This window comes from Tenebrio molitor, chromosome 5 (assembly GCF_963966145.1).
Source record: "Tenebrio molitor chromosome 5, icTenMoli1.1, whole genome shotgun sequence".
Taxonomy (NCBI): domain Eukaryota; kingdom Metazoa; phylum Arthropoda; class Insecta; order Coleoptera; family Tenebrionidae; genus Tenebrio; species Tenebrio molitor.
In genome coordinates this window covers 22,928,793-22,948,850 of record NC_091050.1, presented here as the reverse complement: position 1 = coordinate 22,948,850, position 20,058 = coordinate 22,928,793, and the positions used below count along the sequence as shown (strand labels likewise).

At 34.3% G+C, this 20,058-nt stretch overlaps 1 protein-coding gene across 2 annotated transcripts; it reads left to right on the top strand.

Annotated features, from left to right (window-relative positions):
- Window positions 1-9,876: 9,876 nt before the first annotated feature.
- LOC138130993 (cytochrome P450 4C1-like) lies at window positions 9,877-12,443 on the top strand. 2 transcript variants are annotated; one of them, XM_069047735.1, is made up of 9 exons: window positions 10,110-10,242; window positions 10,283-10,466; window positions 10,517-10,717; window positions 10,768-10,953; window positions 11,002-11,375; window positions 11,425-11,493; window positions 11,547-11,712; window positions 11,770-11,943; window positions 12,179-12,443. In XM_069047735.1, the coding sequence occupies exons 2-9, from the start codon at window positions 10,304-10,306 to the stop codon at window positions 12,337-12,339; spliced, it is 1,494 nt and encodes a 497-aa protein (XP_068903836.1). In that variant the 5' UTR covers window positions 10,110-10,242; window positions 10,283-10,303; the 3' UTR covers window positions 12,340-12,443. The 2 variants fall into 2 exon arrangements, with proteins under 2 accessions (XP_068903835.1, XP_068903836.1); XM_069047734.1 differs by lacking the exon at window positions 11,425-11,493 and having other exon boundaries at window positions 9,877-10,242; window positions 10,287-10,466.
- The last annotated feature ends 7,615 nt before the right edge of the window (window positions 12,444-20,058 follow it).

Here is a 20,058-nt window from a genome sequence, read left to right as displayed (position 1 = left end):
GCAGCGATACAGTTGAGTCTGATGAGTAAACAGATGCGAAAAAATCTGCAAATGCATTTGCTGTTTCTGAAAAATTAGAGCACAACACGTTGTCTTTGTTTCGAATGATTTGGCCGTCATTGTCTGTCATTCAAAAAAAAACATTGTAATCCGTACTTTATTGTCATCATGATTACCGTCTTGATTATCAACGTTATTTTTTAAGTGGTAAATTTCAAAACTCAAAATTATTTTGTCATTTCTACTACACAGAACGTTTACCTCAGGTTATCTATGTACGATTGCTCTAATTTTGTTCATTCATGTCGGATTTTTGGAATATCTGAGCTTCAGACAGTTTAAATTGATTGTCAAACTGACAAGAATCGAAAGTGGGGTTACGATTCCTAAAGGTTTATTTACACTTTACTTGAATGTCAAGAAAGTGACGGCCAAAATTTTGGCATATCAAAAAATTTTATTGTAAGCTGCCCTTTACTGTTATTATGACGTTCATAAATTAAATCGAAAAATTGACGGTTTGAAGTAAACGTCTATCAAGTTTATAATAATAAAATAGTAACCCTTCACCAGAGGGGTATGTCGCATGGGCAAATTTCGACGAATTTAGGGTTATCGAAGGGCACTATCCATGCCATTATGCGGAAGTGGCAACACACTGGGACGGTGGTTTGGCGTCCAGGTTCTGGAAGAAGGCGGGTGTCGTCCGTGGAACAGAACGAGGCACCCCCGAACTGTGCCTGTCCATGAGGAATAGATTGCTCTTGGTTGTACAACAAAATGGAGCAATGATCAAATATTGACTTCTTCAGTTTTATTTGTAAAGTTGTTTTTATTTTAAACTTTTAATTTTAAGTTTAATAAATAAATGTTATAATTTGTTCGTATTGTGGATTGATATCTACTTTGCATTTTTTGATATTTGCGTACCAAAATACAACCTGTCGGGTCGTTCTGTCTTGATGTAAATAGAACTAAATTTGGTGTCATCTATGATGAAGACATTCCTGATTTTGTGTTGATGCTAAACCTCTAAGAACTAGATAGGTACGTATCTACATTCTACACCACTCGATAGCCTTGGGCTGCAGCGACTTTCGCAATTTCGACGGCAAAGACGAAACGATTAAGATTCATCCACGTTCACCATTCGTGAGCCGACATAGGCACACCAAAATTTTTGTGTTAATCTATGATGATGACTAACCTTTCACTGGTGACATGACAAGAAAGGCAAAAATAAAAAATTAGGTTAGTTGACCATAAAGCCAGTTTTACATTTATATGTCAAAGGAATAACAAGTCGTTCAAAATTTTTTGTCCGGCATACTACTTACATAGTGAGGCTATGTCTGTTTCCTGTAGTAAATTACAGTTAGTTAATAAAAACATAAAAATCTAAGATAACGCTTGTAATGATCTGAATACGTACTGTCGCGAGCAATAAATTTTGGTCGTCAATGTCATTTCAAAATTTGGTTAGATTGTCACAAATTTAAAAAATTTTCCTGCCTGATTATCCCCACGTCAACAAAGTGTCAAAAAATTGAAAAAAAAATTACAATTAATGTCATACAACATGATGATAGGTTATGATATTTACGACTGTTTTACAATGGAGCATTTTTTATTGCGTCAAAGAATGACCTTGACGACCAAAATTTATTGCTCGCGACTGTACATTACTTTTTCCGCCAAATATTCGAACCTGCGCAAAACGGTAACAAATGTGGTCGTAATCGTCATCGAAGCGGAGGAGCCCTACGTTGTGATTTTCTTTTGGCGGAAAAGGTTCGGAATGCAAACGATGAGGGTTCCGGTTGGAAGAGTGCCGCAAATAAAACACACATGTGAGGGACGCAAAATACCTTTTATTAAAAATGCCTGTAATAACTTTGATGAAAAAATTAAAACGAATACAAAAGGACAGAAATTAAGTTTAACGAAGTACAAGAAATTAGCTAGTTGAGTACATCACAAAGATAAACGACAAGATGAATGCAACAATATTTTAAATAACAGAAAACGGGTACATGACAGACAAAATGACAGGTTAAAGCTTGCAAAACAAGTAAATAAATTATGGTGCAGTTATTACAGACAGGAACGGATGAAAAACCCTCTTCAAAAACCGTATCCCAGGTATTACTCATATTTTAATTCGATTAATGACAAAACAATGTTTAATTCGGAACTACGCGGTCAAGGTACGCAAACGGGAGCTTAGAGCTGGAGGTAACAAACTTTCGGCCGCGAGGGGAAAAATAATCTGAATCATCTTGAAATCAAGCGACGTTTATAGATATTCGGGGTATTAATGAACGTCAGACTATTTCACCGACCAAGCAAGAGTGACAGAGCGATACGGGGTCGTACGATTAACATTCCTAGACCGCAGCCGCAAAGACCTAGGTCTGCCGTCCCTGACCAACTGTTTCCCGACAAACCCCCGAAATCTCTATAACCTCGACGGAATCTGAATCGTCTTGAAAGCAAGCGACATTTATAGGTACTCGGGGTATCGCGTGTCGGACTACTGTTTACCGACCAATTCCAAGTGATATAAGCGTTCGGGGTTGTACGATGAGCTTCCCAGAGTCGCGTAGAGCAGAACTTGTTCCACCTTCCCCAACCAACCGTTTACCGACAAACTGCTGAGGTCCCTATAACTGCGACGGGGACTTCACGTCAACATCCCAGAGCCGCGTCCGCCTCCGTTATAGGGTCCTACATAACCGTCGCCCCCACGGAAATTTGACTAAACAACCCCCCGACCTCCTGAATGTCACCTAGCCCCCATAGGATCGCACTTACAACATTTTTACTTTAACTCATCCGAAATCTAGCAACAACACAAAAAAAAACCGAGTTTAATTCAATCGAACAAAGCGTAACATTAAACGATGAGAAAATTCAGCAAAACAAAGCGCAACATTAAACAATGATAAATTAAGCAAAACCAAACGCGACATTAAACTCTGAGCAAATAAAAGAGAACCAAGCGCAAAGTTAAATAACGATAAAATAAAAACGCTTTAACGGCCGTATTCACCAACGCCAGTTAACGTTAACTGTAGGTTAAAATACTTCGTTACTTTAGTTACCTATTGTTATAACAATGTTTTCGTATATTTTAACATACAGTTAACTTTAACTGGCGTTGGTGAATACGGGCCTAAATGGCATAAATATCGGTAAGCAACATAAATAACGAATACAATAACCACTGGCTGGTCGAGTGCCGTTAAAAGTTAGTGAAAGCAAAACAAAATGGATGCAGGCGGCTACTAATTTTCGAAATTACCAGATTGCAAAAAAAAAATGAACCTCCCGGGGAAAACTTAGGGATAACGTTTAAAATTAACAAATGGGCGCTTCTCGAAAGAAACAGCATGCAACAAAATGATATTTACAACATACCCTTACCACGTGGTCCTGGTTCCAAAAACAAAAGCAAAAAGACAACGAACGTGGGATAAATTACCCGAGGTGAATTAAAACGTCGAACTCCTCACAGGGACACAAAATATCTACTCGGGACGGTAGTGAAATTGATTCAGATTTAACTTACAACTTTTGGGAATATGGATTGCTCTTCGCACGGTGTGTTCGTTTTGAAAAACCAAACAAAAGTCACCTACCCCCCTTCAACCACTCGCGCAGTAGCCCGCTTCACCCCCGCTATATTTTCGCTCTCAGAGTTGCCAACTCCCCAGATATGCCAACCCCATCCTTTAGTTCCAAGTCTAGCCGCTAGTACGTTCACATTTGGCGCGCTCTCGTGGCGGTACCGGGAATTAAAATTTAAATTTTAAACTGGGTCACTACACGCTTTTATTTAAATACACTAAAAAGTGAAAATAATTGCTGTTGTACAATATCAAAAAAAATATACCGCTAATAAAAGCGTCGGGCACTGATGATATAGTTATTTATGCAACATGTGTATGAAGTAATACTTTTTGTACAGGTGGAAAGTTTACATGCATGAGCATAGCAAATTGCGTTTTCAACATCATCGTCTCTATAAAATAAAATTATTACGAAGAAAATACACTCCCCACAACAATTATCGCATAACATATGTTTGTACGTGTAAAATTTGAACTTTAACTTAATTTTTTTTCTGTGTTATCTTCCGAGAATATTGCACATATCAACATAAGGAGTTACAGTCATTGATTAATTCGCTATAAAGTATTGTGGTAAACGAGATGGTTCTGCAATGTCTTGAATACTGTCAACAAAAATTAACACAAGCAGTGCAAAAATCAATTATCATTCCATATAGGATTGAAATCTCCTTAAAGATTAAATTTAGTCTATTTATACGAAATGTTTGCAGACCATTTGCTATATACGAGTACTTAAGAAACAAAGTCATGCGATAATTGTTGTGCGGTGTGTATATTTAAGAAAACTTGAAAATATAGATCATTGATGTTTTACAATGTGATCAAAAAGAAAACAAATCAGCGCAGGTGTCGCAGATGTCGTAGTGGAATCCGATGCAAATAAAGCATTCAATGCGTTGTCGCAGACAATTTGTGGTCTCAAACGCTACTAATAAATCATACCTCATGAATTTTAGACGTTGGAATTATAATTGCGCATTTTATTATTATTATCTGATAATGGAGAAAATTTATAAAATAAACAAGAGCAACATTTTACGTTCGTAAGAATACGTAATTCACCAGCTTTATTGTCAAACGCGACGCCACTTGTAAGCAGATTTTTTGGTGAAATATCAAAGAAACGTCAACAATGCGCTGTTGTTAACTTAGAAAACAACTATTCGATTTCGGCAGAGTTTACAGACGTTTACTGTAACAATTGACCAATTGTATGCAACAATTATTCCAAAATAAGTGGTAAAATGGGTTTTCCATTCAAAATAAAGCATTAATTACTATACTAAGGACAACGTAACATTTTATCTGCCCCGTCCATTAGGTACATTTTCTTAGTTACCAATCAAATACTCTCATGTCAAAAATGGATTACTCCCTAGAATTCAAACTTTTAGGGAAATAACGTTTTTCATGTTGTGTGTAACTAGAATTTTCAAAAGTTATTTTGAATGCCTAAGGTTGGTTACTTTGAATTGAGAGATTAAATCCAAATAAATATGCCGCCAGTAACCAAAATTGATTGTGAAACGAAAAATCATCTATCACTTAGCGAGAAATTAATCATTTGCAACTGTTACAATTAATTTGCTGTCTTACATTTTTGGGATATCTTTTGTTTGTCACCAGAAACCACATAGCCTCCAACCTAACCAAATTTATGGCAACCTAGTAACGAATATCCCTAAATCCTAGGGAGTAATCCATTTTTGACACGAGAGTAGGTTGTTAAGACGATCTGATTTACACAGAAAAAAATTCTGACATTCGAATTGTCTTAATGATATTTCATTTTTTAAAACCTAAAACAATAATTGTGGACTTGACAGCAAAATTCTAACTTTAACTTTTTTACGTGGCAAATGTGATGAAAAATAATACAGATTGAATCTGGCTTTGATTCTTATTGGTCAATTTATGTGGGCGAAGCAGATAAAAAGTTATAACAACAATACTATAATTAACTAATTTTTATCTACCGGGTGATCAAAAAGGACTGTTTAAGTTGGCAATACAATTAAGAAAATTTTTTAATTCGGTTATTTATAACACTGCAACCGAATATATTTTGTTGGTTTATTTGACAAATATCTGATGTAGGTATAGCATTAACAACGACAAGCCACCAACAACAGGAAGTTACTCCTGTTATACGATTTAAAATACGATCCAGTGTTACCAACTTAAACAGTCCTTTTTGATCACCCCGTATTTATACGTATCTGTATACTTGGCCAGATTGCATAAAGCTTAGTTAACAACGCGTCAAGTCGGAAATCCGTCCATTTGATTGGCCGATTCAAATTCAATGTTAAATATCCCCCAATCAGATCGCTTGACATTATGTTAACTTTAACAACGAATTGACATCGCTTTATCCAACCGGGCCTTACAGTATTACTACAGCTCAAACAAACTTTTCGATAAAACAAAAGGTGAGATAGCACCCTTGATTTGTTTTTTTTTTAATTTGTTCTCTTTGTTTTTTTTTTAATTGTTGTAGCAAATTAAACTAAACTTAGTTCAAGTGTTTGAAAGTGTAAAATAGGAATTTCTTTTTTCTACTCCCATTGGATAATGCTGTAACTACTATTAAGGTGTTTTTCAATGGATAACAAGATTCATTACTCATTACTTGAATAATAATTTCAAAACTCATTGCAAATATCATAGCAACTAGTTTGTAAAACGTCAGTTTCAAACATCAGTTTCAGTTTATCTAATAATGAAACTTATTTATCAATTTCTTTTCATAGTCATAGAAAAAGTATAATATTCTATTCGCGGATAAAGGCTATTACTCGCTCGCATAAATTACGCCACTCGCCTGCGGCTCGTGACACAAAAACCTTCTCATGAGCAATGGCAATCATTATCCGCTCATTGAATAATATACTATTACGCTATGAATAAAGGCCCAATTTAGACGGATAATATTCATTAAACAACCATTTTTTAAATGGTGGTTCAAAATATGTAGTACATGTAGTAAAGTTTGTCCAGCGAGAGATTGGTTAACATAAAAATCACTAATTGTACGCAGAGAAAGTAGTACCTAGCGCGCGTAAAATTTGAAATACAGGGTGTCTAAAAAATGGCGCCCAATCTCTTGAGGGGTTAAACTATTTGAAGAGTTGAGTTCAAATTCGTTGTGAATTTTTTTTCCTTTGATTATTTTCTAAGTTATACACATTTTAAAATAAACCAATTCTCCTTTGAGGTCAATGTTGCCACTGTTATTTTAGCGTATTTTGGTAGGTCATTACTCTAAAAAGAATTACTTCGGTGTTGTTCCACTACCTAAAGGGGTCTTGGAAAAAGTAACAGTTACATAATTAGTGGGATAAAAGCAATATTACAGGACTCGAGTGTGAAGATTGCAGATGATGAGGGCGTTAGCCCGAGTTCATCTGTAACACACGAGTTTCCTGTAATATGCTTTAACCCACGTGTTATGTACAACATTTTATCTACGGCTGCGAATTATTAATTAAAAAAATCAATTTTTGGCAAAAACGTCAAATTTGACATTTACAAAAATATATTTTGATAATTGTTAAATGTCAGTTTCAATCGTTTTAATTCAAAATCAAAGCAACAAGATTGAAACAATTTTCTCAATACCAGGACAACCAGCTAATGCTGTTTGTAAACAACGCGTTGTTTTAAATTTTTCATAATTGAGAACCGGGTCGTTTACGTCTTATCGCGGCTCTCGGAAGTGAAGTGACTTCGGAAAATGTACATTGGGGTTACCCCGACGTCAAGTGAGAAAAGTACCAGAACCTGGAATGGAAACGTGTGTGATCCTGTTTCGAGGACGGCCTGGAGTGCAAGAGACGAGCGTCTCTGGAGGTGTCACTGCAGTTTGCGTCGTTTTTCCAGTATGACGTGTATTACAAAGTGGTCTCTTGTGCGAGTAACCCAAAAGAGAGTAGTAGATGAAATCATTAAAAGTGGAAATGAGTCTTTTTGTGCCAAGCCCAGAGATTGAAGACCGAAACGAAGTCGATGCCGGCTACTGGGCGAACAAAATGCAAGGACTGTGTTATGTATTTACAATAAGTACCTAGCTTTTCATTTGTATTTTTGTCTTTCAATAAATTTTTGTCTGTTTGCTTCTAAATAAAAATGCGTTACGTAATCAAACCAGTGCGGTAATGAACTACATTACGCAACTCAAATGACTGTAAATGAGTGTGGTAATAACGACTTATACAAGCAGCCGTAGATAAAGTAATTTATAATTCAGCTGTAAAATTTGGTAATAAAGGAGATACATCTCTTTGAAATTACCATATTTAAGAACAAGTTATACAAAATCTGTTGGTCCGATCAAATTTTGTATTGAGATTTACCTTCCTAGACTTCTATTCTTTAAGACCCTTAGGAGATTGGGCGCCATTTTTGAGACACCCTGTATATTCTTCAAGCAGTAAAACTTTGTGCCCTGAAATTTTGCTCTAATTAATGAAGTACCTTAACGAATAAGAGACAAAATGAATGAAAAATTTTACAGTTAAAGTATTTTACAGGAAGACGTGTACCACTTGCGTCAAGAATATTTAAAAGCAAAACCTCAACCAACAAGATCGTGTATACGTATATACCTACAGGGTGGAACAAACGTACTTCATCTCCATTCAAAAATTAAAATTCCTAATTTATCGAACCTATTCGGGCCATTACAATACACAAATGCTTTGCACACTTACGTGAAATACGGTAGATACAGTTTTATTAACAGTCGTAGAAAAACATTTTACCTTTCTTCTACATTTCCACTGACAATTATTTCATCTTCGTAATGTCATATTGGAAATTGGAGAAATGTAAAAAAATTGTTGCCACAAATATTATAAGTCGTTAAAATTTATACATAGGCGTCCCTAACAGCCTCACCTTTCACGGTCATAGTAAAAAGCTATTGCCTAGACATTGACTCACATGATTTGTAATTCTATTAGCTGCTCTAATTTCTAAAGATCACATTCGTCGTCGGTCTTGTCTTTACACCATACAGATGTATATTCATATTACAAACGACTCACACATTTATGAACCAATTATTATTTGTTGGATTATTTTTAGTAATTTAGTATAGTGATCATTATTACCTATAATATTATAGTAACTAGTTTTTGCTTATTAATTTTTTCAAATAAGTTGACATTAACTTAATTGTAGTCCATCAGGTTTATATTTCACAGGAGTCTGCTTTTTACCACTCGTCATAATGCATACGCGGACTCTTAAATAATTATCTTCATTACTCACGGCCGTGAGTAATTATTTATTATTTCACGAGTAATAACCAATCGGAAAATTGCAACAACAAGGTATTCTGTAGATTATAATATTGCAGCGCACTTTTCACATGTTTTAATAATTTTGAAATGTGAGTTTTACAGCACTCGCCTACTTTGAAGAAGAATTTAAATGAACACCCGATACAAGTACCTACGTGTGGATTACGACATTGAATAGGTACCTAATACTTCTTAATTTAAATGCAAATATGAATTAGTTCTTTTCAAAATAACCGCTCGGAATTATAATTCCATCCCTTTGTAAAACATTCGTGAAAATTATTTTTTAAGAAAATTCTCTCCTTTGACTACTTTTATCGTAATTTTAATATAAGGAACAGTCGCATAGTGAAAAAAAGACCTAAACTAAATGCGTAAGTCAGCAACAATAACATTTGAAATCAATGAAATCTCAAGTAATCAAGTAATTACTTGATAAAGAATTTAAATTGGAGATAGTATTTTTTAAATTATTACAAGGTTATTATACCTGTCGAGCGAAATATAGTAGAACGTCACTTTAGGAAACACGAAAGTGGGTTGAAATTATTACGAGAGATTTTATTTGAGTTACCTTGTACACAAGATTTAAATTATTATAAACAAGTGCTTTAATTCAAGGAGTCTGTAACAAGTTACAAGTATGCACCACCATCATTATTTTTATTCAGTTTTTTCCAAGGTTAGCTTGATGTACCTACATTGATTTAAGAATTTTTTTGATATTTTTTAAACACAAAATTCGATCGTGATTGCCGTTATCATTGTAAAATAAACAATTTTGCTTCGTCACACTACTCATATATTTTTGCAAGTATCTGGCACTTAATCACTGTTTACAAATTGATAATTTTTTTTGCGAAAAATTATACAAATAAGATAGGTATACCATTTAAAAGGTCTTAACTAACAATCTGTTTCGTTTAAAACAATAAAAAAAAATAGCCGGAAATTAATAACTGCTTTCAATTCAACACAGTTAAGTACTGTTTCGTAGAGTCAATATTACTGAGTGCATTCCGCGCACGTCAATGCAGTTTATTGTTCACGTTCCACCAAACCTCACATCAGAACAAAGCTGCAGATAGCGGGATATCAGAGCTATCGTAGTACAGCAATTTTACTTTCTACAACTCTTTCTTCATTTCAAGGACTCTGATTGGTAGGAAGATGTAAATGAAAATGTGAAACGCACATTAGTGTTTGTGTTGCCGCAGAATACGCTTGGGCGAGAATGTGACGAATGGATCGGTCTTATTAAAATCAATTTTTTACTTAGTAAAAACAAAGTGACACCTCAGGTTGGTATTATCATTTAGTTACGTAACAATTTTCGTTTAGTTAGTTTCAGAATATAAAGCAATGGAACTAACAGTGACAAGTTTAATTGTTCCGTTAGGAATTGTACTTTTCGCGCTTTGGCGATGGCTTAGGGCACCCAGTAATAGAAAATATTACAAAAATGTTTCTGGACCACCCACTCTTCCTCTAATTGGCAACGCTCTATACTTTAGTTCTACCAGTGGTAAGTAAGAGAAATTAATCCGTTAAAAATTTTATTTTGGTCATTTTCAGAAATATTGGACAGGATGATGAAGTGTATAAAAGATTATGGAGGAATATTCAAAATGGAAATTGGACCTATTCAGAAAACAATAGTTGTAGCTGACTATAAAATAGTAGAATGTATGTTGAGCAGTACTAAAGAGTTAACAAAATCTGAGGGTTACGCATTTGCAATACCTTGGTTAGGCACCGGCCTCCTTACCGGCGATGGTAACTTAGGTCTTATTATTGTACATAGTGACAACTGTAATTCGAATTAGGTCCAAAATGGAAAAAACACCGAAGAATGTTAACACCAGCTTTCCATTTCAAGATTTTAGAGCAGTTCATCGACGTTTTCGAGTCATGTGGCAATACACTGCTGAAGAAATTGGAGCAAGAAGTAGGAAAGGACTCATTTGACGTCTATCCATTCATTACTTTATGTGCCCTAGATGTGATCTGCGGTAAGTTTCGCATCATTTTTGCAGGATAATGTCGCACGTTTTCTGCAGAAACTACAATGGGCATAAGTATAAACGCCCAAGATGATGTGACGTCAGAGTACGTTCACAGTGTGAAAGAAATGTGCCGGATTATTATGGAGAGAGCACTCTCACCGATACAAATGTTTGATTTACCATATTTTTTCACAAAGAACTATCGCATACAAAGGAAAGCGCTGCGCATATTGCACGAAAAATCCAACAGTGTCATCAAGCACAAGCGTGAAGAATTAGAGAAGAAACCGAAAGAAGTGATTGAGGAGGAGGCATTTACGATTAAGAAGAAAAAGGCATTTATAGATTTAATTTTGGAAGCTACAGTGGATGGTCGACCGCTTACTCAAGAAGAGATAAGGCAAGAAGTTGATACCTTCATGTTTGCGGTAATAACAATTGTTTGTGTGCCATGTCTTTGCTAATAAAGTATTGTAGGGTCATGATACTACAGCTTCTGCCATGAGTTTTGCAATATATTGTTTGGCAAATCATCCAGATGTGCAGGTACGCTAATGTAGGTACTGTATTAAAATGAAAATTATTTCTTCTCGTTGCAGAAAATTGCATTTGAAGAGCAACAAGCCATTTTTGAAGGCAACAGAACTCCTACTTATGCAGATCTACAAAACATGAAGTACTTAGAAAAAGTTATTAAAGAGTCGCTAAGACTTTATCCGTCAGTTCCCATTTATGGAAGAAAAGCCATCGAAGATATACAATGTGGTAATAATGACGTTAGTCTCTACTTAATGTTCTTGTTAGCTCAAATTTGCTTTCCAGGCGATTTAATAGTTCCGAAAGGAGATACAGTGTTAATATTTTCTTACGGTGTACACAGAGATCCAAAATATTTTGTTGATCCAGAAAAATTTGATCCTAACAGATTTGACAATATTGATGGTAAATTTCCTTATTCTTATATACCATTTAGCGCCGGTCCTCGAAATTGCATTGGTATGAGTATAAACGGTGTTTTTTTAAATTTGGCGTCGAAGTAAGCGTTGGAGAGTCGATTGAGATCGCACCACTCGTGTAAAAGCGTAAGATTTAAACAGCTGATCCGTGATCCGTAACCTGTATAGTGCATTCACAACCGACAGTTTAACGCCTACTTCGACGCCAAATTTAAAAAAACACCCGTTATTAATTCTATATAATTATCAAGATTTCCTTTAACGACTTGTTTTAGGTCAGAAATTTGCAATGTTGGAGATGAAGAGTGTAATTTCTAAAATATTAAGGACGTTCGAGTTGCAACCAGCTGTTCCTCAACATACCTTGAAACTAGTCTCTGAAACTGTTCTGAAGTCTCTAAATGGAATAAAAATTAGACTGAAGTTGAGGAGTTGAGTAACTGTGTAATCGAGATGATGTGTGTACCTACATAGTGAGGCTATGGCTGTTTCCTGTAGTAAATTACAGTTAGTTAATAAAAACATAAAAATCTAAGAAAATCTAAGATAACGCTTTTATTTAAATACACTAAAAAGTGAAAATATTTGCTGTTGTACAATATGGAAAAAAATATACCGCTAATAAAAGCGTCGGGCACTGATGATATAGTTATTTATGAAACATGTGTATAAAGTATTACTTTTTGTACAGGTGGAAAGTTTACATACATGAGCTTAGTAAATTACGTTTTCAACATCATCGTCTCTATAAAATAAAATTATTACGAAGAAAATATATTTAAGAAAACTTCAAAATATAGATCATTGATGGTCTACAATGTGATCAAAAAGAAAACAAATCAGAGCAGAGCAGCAAATTATCCCTCAGTGGAATCCTATGCAAATAAGCATTCAATGCATGGCCGTAGACAATTTGTGGTCTCAAACGCTACTAATAAATCATACCTACCTCATGAATTTTAGACGTTGGAATTATAATTGCGCATTTCATTATTATTATATGATAATGGAGAAAATTTATAAAATAAACAAGAGCAACATTTTACGTTCGTAAGAATGTGTAATTCACCAGTTTTATTGCCAAACGCGACGCCACTGGTAAGCAGATTTTTTGGTGAAATGTCAAAGAAACATCAACAATGCACTGTTGCTGACTTAGATAACAACTATTCGATTTTACAGGCGTTTACTATAACAATTGTATACAACAATTATTCCAGAATAAGTGGTAAAATGGGTTTTACCATTGAAGATAAAGCATTAATTACTAATTAACTAATTTTTGATCAATTTTCGAGAGGTAGGCAACCAATAAAACGACTGTGCATAGCAAGTATACGTATCTATATACAGGGGCATTCACGAGTAGGTAATAATGGGCCTAACAACGTCCCGACGCAACCAAATAATACTCGTAGTATATTAAAAGACAAGTTTCATAAGAGCAGTCTTGAAGCACGAATTCAAGATTGAAAAGCGAGTGGCGTAGCCATGAGTTATTTTAAAGAATGAGTGCTTCAAGTTATTATGAAACGAGTTTTTTATACTATTTTTTGTAATTTGCCCTTTTTAAGCCGTTTTTAATCAAAAATGTTTATTTTTCTCAATTTAGGGATTTTTGTGGCGGTTGGTAATGTCTTAATTTTGAAAGTGAAAATTTGATCAAGTCTTCAAAGTCGCCTTTTGTTTTATCCAAATTCTGTCACAAAAACGAATATGGAAGATAATCTTTCATGTACGCCCGCTGAAATACTTGAAATTGCCAAAAATACGGTCGCGAATTTGTTGCCTGATAAATCCTGATAAATAATTCTTTGCACATTTTGTAATTTAAACTGACACGCATGACGGATCAAGCTTTGCCAACCTAAAAATGTTCGTAAAATGTTCCGTGAAATAATGGCTATAAGGACATCCCAGATGATGACGTCGCGTTCGTTAATATGTCTATTAGAGAATCAAAATGGAGGCAAATTACAAAATTACATATTTCTCAAACGAGTAGATACCAATTGACTTTTTTATTTTTTAGTGAATCCAAGACTGCTTTTATTAAGACAATTTTCAGTTGTCATTGCGTGACATCTATCATGTATTTGCGTTTAAATAAAAATAACCTAAAAAATTTACATTAATTTAGATGCCAACATGTCAAATTTAAAAAAAAACTAAAACAAACTATGTTTTTTTTTTAATAAATATAAAGTTCCCCGAAGGCGATAAAAATGTATAACTGGTTGCGTGTCAATGATTGTAAGGCCAATTATTATTCGTGAATAACCCTCTACTTACAGTATATTACGCATCAGACAAACTTTTCGATAAAACAAAGGTAGCACTCTTGACTTGTTTTCTTTTTGATTTGTCCTCTTTATGTTTTTTTTTAAATTTTTGTAGCAAATTAAACTAAACTTAGTCAAGTTCAAGTGTTTAAAAGTGTAAAATAGGAATTTCTTTTTTCTACTCCCATTCGATAATGCTGTAACTATTAAGGTGTTTTTCATTGGATAACAGGATTCATTACTCACGACCCGTTGAATAATAATTTCAAAACTCAATGCAAATATCATAGCAACTAGTTTATGAAGTCCAATTGCAAATTTTAATGCAATGGTTTCAAGTGTGAGTACAAAGTAATAATTGTCAAACGTCAGTTTCAGTTTATTTAATAATGAAACTTATTTATCAATTTCTTTTCATTGTCATAGAAAAAGTATAATATTCTGTTCGCGGATAATGGCTATTACTCGCTTGTATGAATTACGCCACTCGCCTGCGGCTCGTGACACAAAAACCTTCTCACGAGTAACGGCCATCATTATCCGCTCATTGAATAATATACTATTACTCTATGAATAAAAGCCCAATTTGGACGCATAATATTCATTAAACAACAATTTTTTAAATGGTGGTTCAAAATATGTAGTACTTATATTATTCAATAATTCTGTAATGATGGCTACTGCTACTAATTGCTATTGCTACTTCGAATTACTTACTTCTCAACAGTGTCTTCATTGTTTTTTCTGGAAGAATGATTACCTACGGAGCGAGGCCCCAACAAGGTTAGCTACAGTCTTGAACTTTAGCTCATAATTATTAATTACACAAATATGTTTCTTGGTGTTATATCATATGAAAAGATAATAATTGTTTCCTGCAATTAATTAACTAACAAAAAACTACAAATGTTTTTGAAATTAAACAGTCACCTTAAGACATTAACATTCGATTTGAAAATGAGATGTTCTCCTTATAAAAATTAAAAATTGTGAATATTAATATGCGACTTGGCAAAAAAATACTTTAAGAATCGGTAATTTTTTTAATAATTAATATTCGTAAATTAGAATTCTTTTATTGCACAAACCACAGAAAATTATCACCGTGTATATTTGCAAAAATTTTAATACCTAGCTTCAGAATGTAACTAATTATTAGTATTTTATCCTAATTCTGCATGCACGTAATAAGATTTTAGCTATTAACATACCTAGCGATGTTATGACTATCATAACTACTGCAGATGTCGGTTTGAAATCCGAGCTCGTAGAGAGAGGATTTTAGGACATCTAAGGTTATTATGATTCATAACATCCGTGGTTTGTTCAATAGTTTACCGGCTTCCGGTTTCAGAATAAGCCGAAGAGAATTTAAAACAATTAAATCCAAAAACTCGTTTTAAAATGGATTGAGTTGATCACGTTTGCATGATATGTTCAGGTCAGGTCAGGTCATAATTACATTTGGTTGTTTATATAGGGTGATTTACGAGGAATAATGAGCCCGATGGAATAGAAAATGCAACCCACAATACATTGGAACAAAAAGCCGGATATCGAAGCGGTAAATGTCCGGGTTTTTCTCCTGATGAATTGCGGGTTACATTTTCTATTCCATCGGGCTCATTATTCCTCGTAAATCACCCTGTACAAACAGACATTTCGCAAAATGAGTTTGAATGATAGTGTTTCACCGGAAAACATCTTAAATGAAGCAGAACAAGCTTTCTAGCTATTAAGACAACAAGGGTTTTATAGACGATTTAAAAATCGAGATCGTAGTTTAAATCAGAGCGACCGCAGGGAGCAAGGATTTAATAGATCGAGATTTTTAAACTATAAAACACGCGTTGTCTTCAAGATTTTTTCTAACACTAACATCTTATCAGAAATTTTAATAAATTCAGAAATTATTCGAGGCGCGTCACAATACACAAAATGCGAAGGTTGCCGTGGGTACTATGGTAATAATATCAACAAATTTGGAAAAAAACAATTTTCATCGTTAAAATATGCCAAAACGTTCCAAAAGAAATAAGAAAAAAGGGGCAATTTGTTACCAATGAAGTCTAAAAGTGCATACGAAAAGGTGTATGTTTCGTTTCAAGACCGGAACAATTAAAAAAGCATCACGGAGGTAACGGAAGATGTCATTTTGGCTTTTCTTGATATAGGGTAAGCGTGTAGAACTTCATTAAAAGTTAATTCACATTACGGCAAGAATCATTTGAAGAAAATGTAAAGATTGCCAGTTTTCGATGGCCGGGCACTTGCATTGGATGAAACAGCAGAAGTTAGAAGAAGATGTTAGGAACAAGAGCACGAAACTAATGTGGCAGTTCCAATTCAATAATTGTACGTTTCACTTTTGTGATAATTACTGTAAAAATGATGAATAAAATGTTACTTGAATAATATGTGTGAGCGTATTTTATGACTCTATAAGATACGTTGCTATTGACGACGTGTCTTATAGAGGAAAGCGTATTTTATGGGAAACATAAGGTGTGAGCTCAAATGCACCATAGAAACAGTATAAGATATTAGTGTTAGAAAAAATAGCTTAATACCGGAAAAATCAAAAGGCAGCGGCAGGTACTTATCTGAAATCATAGAGACATTCAAACAACGGCAGGATCTAAATAAGGCTACAACTGTAAATGAAAGTGATGTGGCATCTTTTCATGAACTGGTAAGTGCTCATAGTGTTAGTTCCGTAACATCTTTTTGTTTATAGAGTCGAAGAAATATAGCCCCGCATCCCTCATAATTATGGACGTACTGGTACTACCCGAATACCCGATGCCCGATGCTACGAAGTGCAGTTCATTTTTACTATGGCAGAGTTCCGTCCATTTAAGTAATTATTGTTGTTTTTAATTCCGTCTGTTTGAATTAATGATGAATAAAGTTAGATATTGTCCTCAGTTGTTGATATGTCACTATGGCAATATTACCCTACAGCATAACTGTACTAGTTCAGTTATGACTCACTTACCATCCAACTTTTGTGAATGAAAACCGAGGCTTACTATACTGAAACCGGTAAAGAATTTTACAACGTGACTGAAGTACCTACTTACTAACTGTAACAGTTATTTACCTAACGAACGTATGCAGGAAGGTAAATTTCCCGCACGACCACTTTGTTTAGTCCAAACGCGAGAAATTTTTTCCCTCAAAAGTTATGTATAATATTTTTTATATAATTGATTCAAAAAATTGAAATTCACGCATAGTTATCTGTGCCTGAAGTGGGTCATTTTCTAACGTGTATTTTTTTTGCATTGTTAGTAAGATCGAAACCATAGAAACCATACAAAACAGTGTGTGAAATGCAATTTCACGCATACGACTATTTCTGTTTTTCATTTCACGCACTGTTTTTTATTAGTTACCTAGCAACATGGTCACTGCAATGAAACTTCAGAGTTCCTTCAAAAATTTGAATTTTTAATTTCAATTTTTTGAATCAATTATAGAAAAAATATTGTTTATATTTCGTGCGCGAAGATGTTTTTGTGCATTCAAAGGCTTATACTGCCTCGACCTTCGTCTCGGCGTAAAAGACCTTTTCATGCACAAAAAACACTCTCTTCGCGCACTTAATATAAAAATAACTATTTTATAACGAATAACTCAAAAATATTTTAAAATGATATTAAAAAACAAATAATTTAACATTAGTAACTTTTTTACTTCTACTTATAGCACTTTCCATGCTGATTATTAAAATTTAAACCGTCGGTGGTGTCGGTTCATCTTGGTCCATTTTTTTTTTTTGCTATAATTTTGTCAAAATAAGCGACTCCAACGAAAGTACGGCGTGGTCAAGAAGGACTGTTTGAGCTGGCAATACAATAAAAACCTTTTTTATTCGACTATTTGCAACACTGCAACCAGATATACCTACATATAACATTAAGGCTAGGGCCACACTACATACTAAATAATCGGCCGATAATTTAGTCCGATTGGGTAGCTTCCGCGCACACAACGCAAACTAAACTGTTTGGTTGGCTGTTGGTGGCGTTGGTGCGCAGACAGTCGACTCTTAATCGGCCGACTGCTTATGCATAGTTGATAAAATCAACACAATTTAAATAAATATGACATCTGACATATGATAAAGATATCCTTTAGTTCAACATATTGAACAACTTTCATAATCATAAAATAAAAATCAAAATTTTTGCACTGTGCGAGGAGTCACTGCTGATTTACTACATAAAGCTGGTCTTTTTTCAATTTCTTCAATTCTAATAACGAGTCATTAATTAAGGAATAAGGGTAACGTGAAGGCGGAGAAGACAGCAATAAAAAAGGGATTGCAAAGGTGGTTTAAAAAAACGTGTCGGAGCAATAAAGGAGAAAGTAAAAAAAAACAAAAATTTAAACTTTATGAGGGGTCCTAATAGAATTTGAAAGTTCATTCGAATTCATGATCTTTTTTCATTTTTGGTATTCTGAATTATAGATATTTAAATAATAAATCACGTCTCATGTTTTGCTGGAATATTTCCTACTTTTGTCGGTATCTTAATAAATCTTACGCGATATTAATTAAATACATATAAGATTTGACATATAGTTGACTCAAGTTGCAAAAAACCAGTTGTCATTTGCAACAGCATTTTTTCAATACTTTTGAACCAAATAAAGGCACAAAGGGACCTGAAAATCATAGTTTGGATTAAATTTGGTTTAAATTAAAAATCAAAATTGTTGCACTGCAGAGAGCCACTGCACGCATAATATGTGTGGATCACCAACCGGATAGTCGGTGAATGTGCGCACTCGCATTGTACACCATGCTCTATCAATAGTTGGCCAACTTTCTTGTTGGAAGGGAATTCCAACTATTTTTCGATCAATCTGTCGGCCGACTACAATCGCTTTAGTGTGCGCACTCACATAAATCCTCATACTTATTAAGAACCAAGTAAATTGTCGGCCGATGAAAAGTCTGTAGTGTGGCCCTAGCCTAACAGCTACAAAATGGTAAGTTATGTTATGAGTGTAAAAATTAACGGTAAAAAGAGATTAAATTTGAAATACAACAACTGCAAGTTACTCCAGTTGTATCATTTAAAAATAAAATGCAGTATTACCAACTCAAACAGTCCTTCCTGATCACCTCGTATTTTGACCACCTGAGCTAGGGGATCAAATTCGACAATGCTTTATTTGCTGATTCTCTAATTTGAAAACGATAATAATAATTGTTTCGAATGAATTAACGTTTCCGTCTTTTATCATTTAACATCAACCTTACAAACCAATTTACTCTAGTTTCTGTTGCAAAGTAAAAAACGTTTTCTCTCATTTCGAGAATAACCGGGAAATACCTGTTTTGTGGCTGAGTACAAAAATATTTGCAGTCTGCGCTGCATAATATACTCGTATGATAAGTATACTACACCTGGTTTGGTAATTTTCCTTCAAGAAATTTGTTTTTAGTAGTAGGGGAGGGTGGTCCACAATGAAATCCTTTTTACTTTTTTCAAATCCTACAAGCTGCTTTCATTTCACAATTATTTCACTGAAATCTGATCTGTTAAATGCTACAAATTTCTTTCTTGAAAGGTCATTCTTAGGTATTTGCAATTTTGTATCTTAACAGCTTTTTTTTTCGTTTGAAGATAATTTGTCTCATTGTGGAAACTTTTGTTCCACAATGAGACAGCAGTTTTCCATAATGAGACGCTATAGAGGTACTTTATCAATATTGTTTATTTCAATAAAAATTTAAACATATAACGAACATCCATGTTGCTAAAATCTGTACCAAAATCAGTGGTACTTCGTTGGCATTTAATACACTGCATTTGCGGTGTAGGCAAAATTGTTTTAATACCGCTTACACTCCTCAA

Bases quoted from the DNA above. Each gene is read 5' to 3' on its own strand.
- LOC138130993 (XM_069047735.1), top strand. From the start codon at position 10,304: ATGGAACTAACAGTGACAAGTTTAATTGTTCCGTTAGGAATTGTACTT. The intron at 10,467-10,516 runs GTAAGTAAGAGA...GGTCATTTTCAG, and splicing joins ATACTTTAGTTCTACCAGTG to AAATATTGGACAGGATGATG. The intron at 11,944-12,178 runs GTATGAGTATAA...GACTTGTTTTAG, and splicing joins CGGTCCTCGAAATTGCATTG to GTCAGAAATTTGCAATGTTG.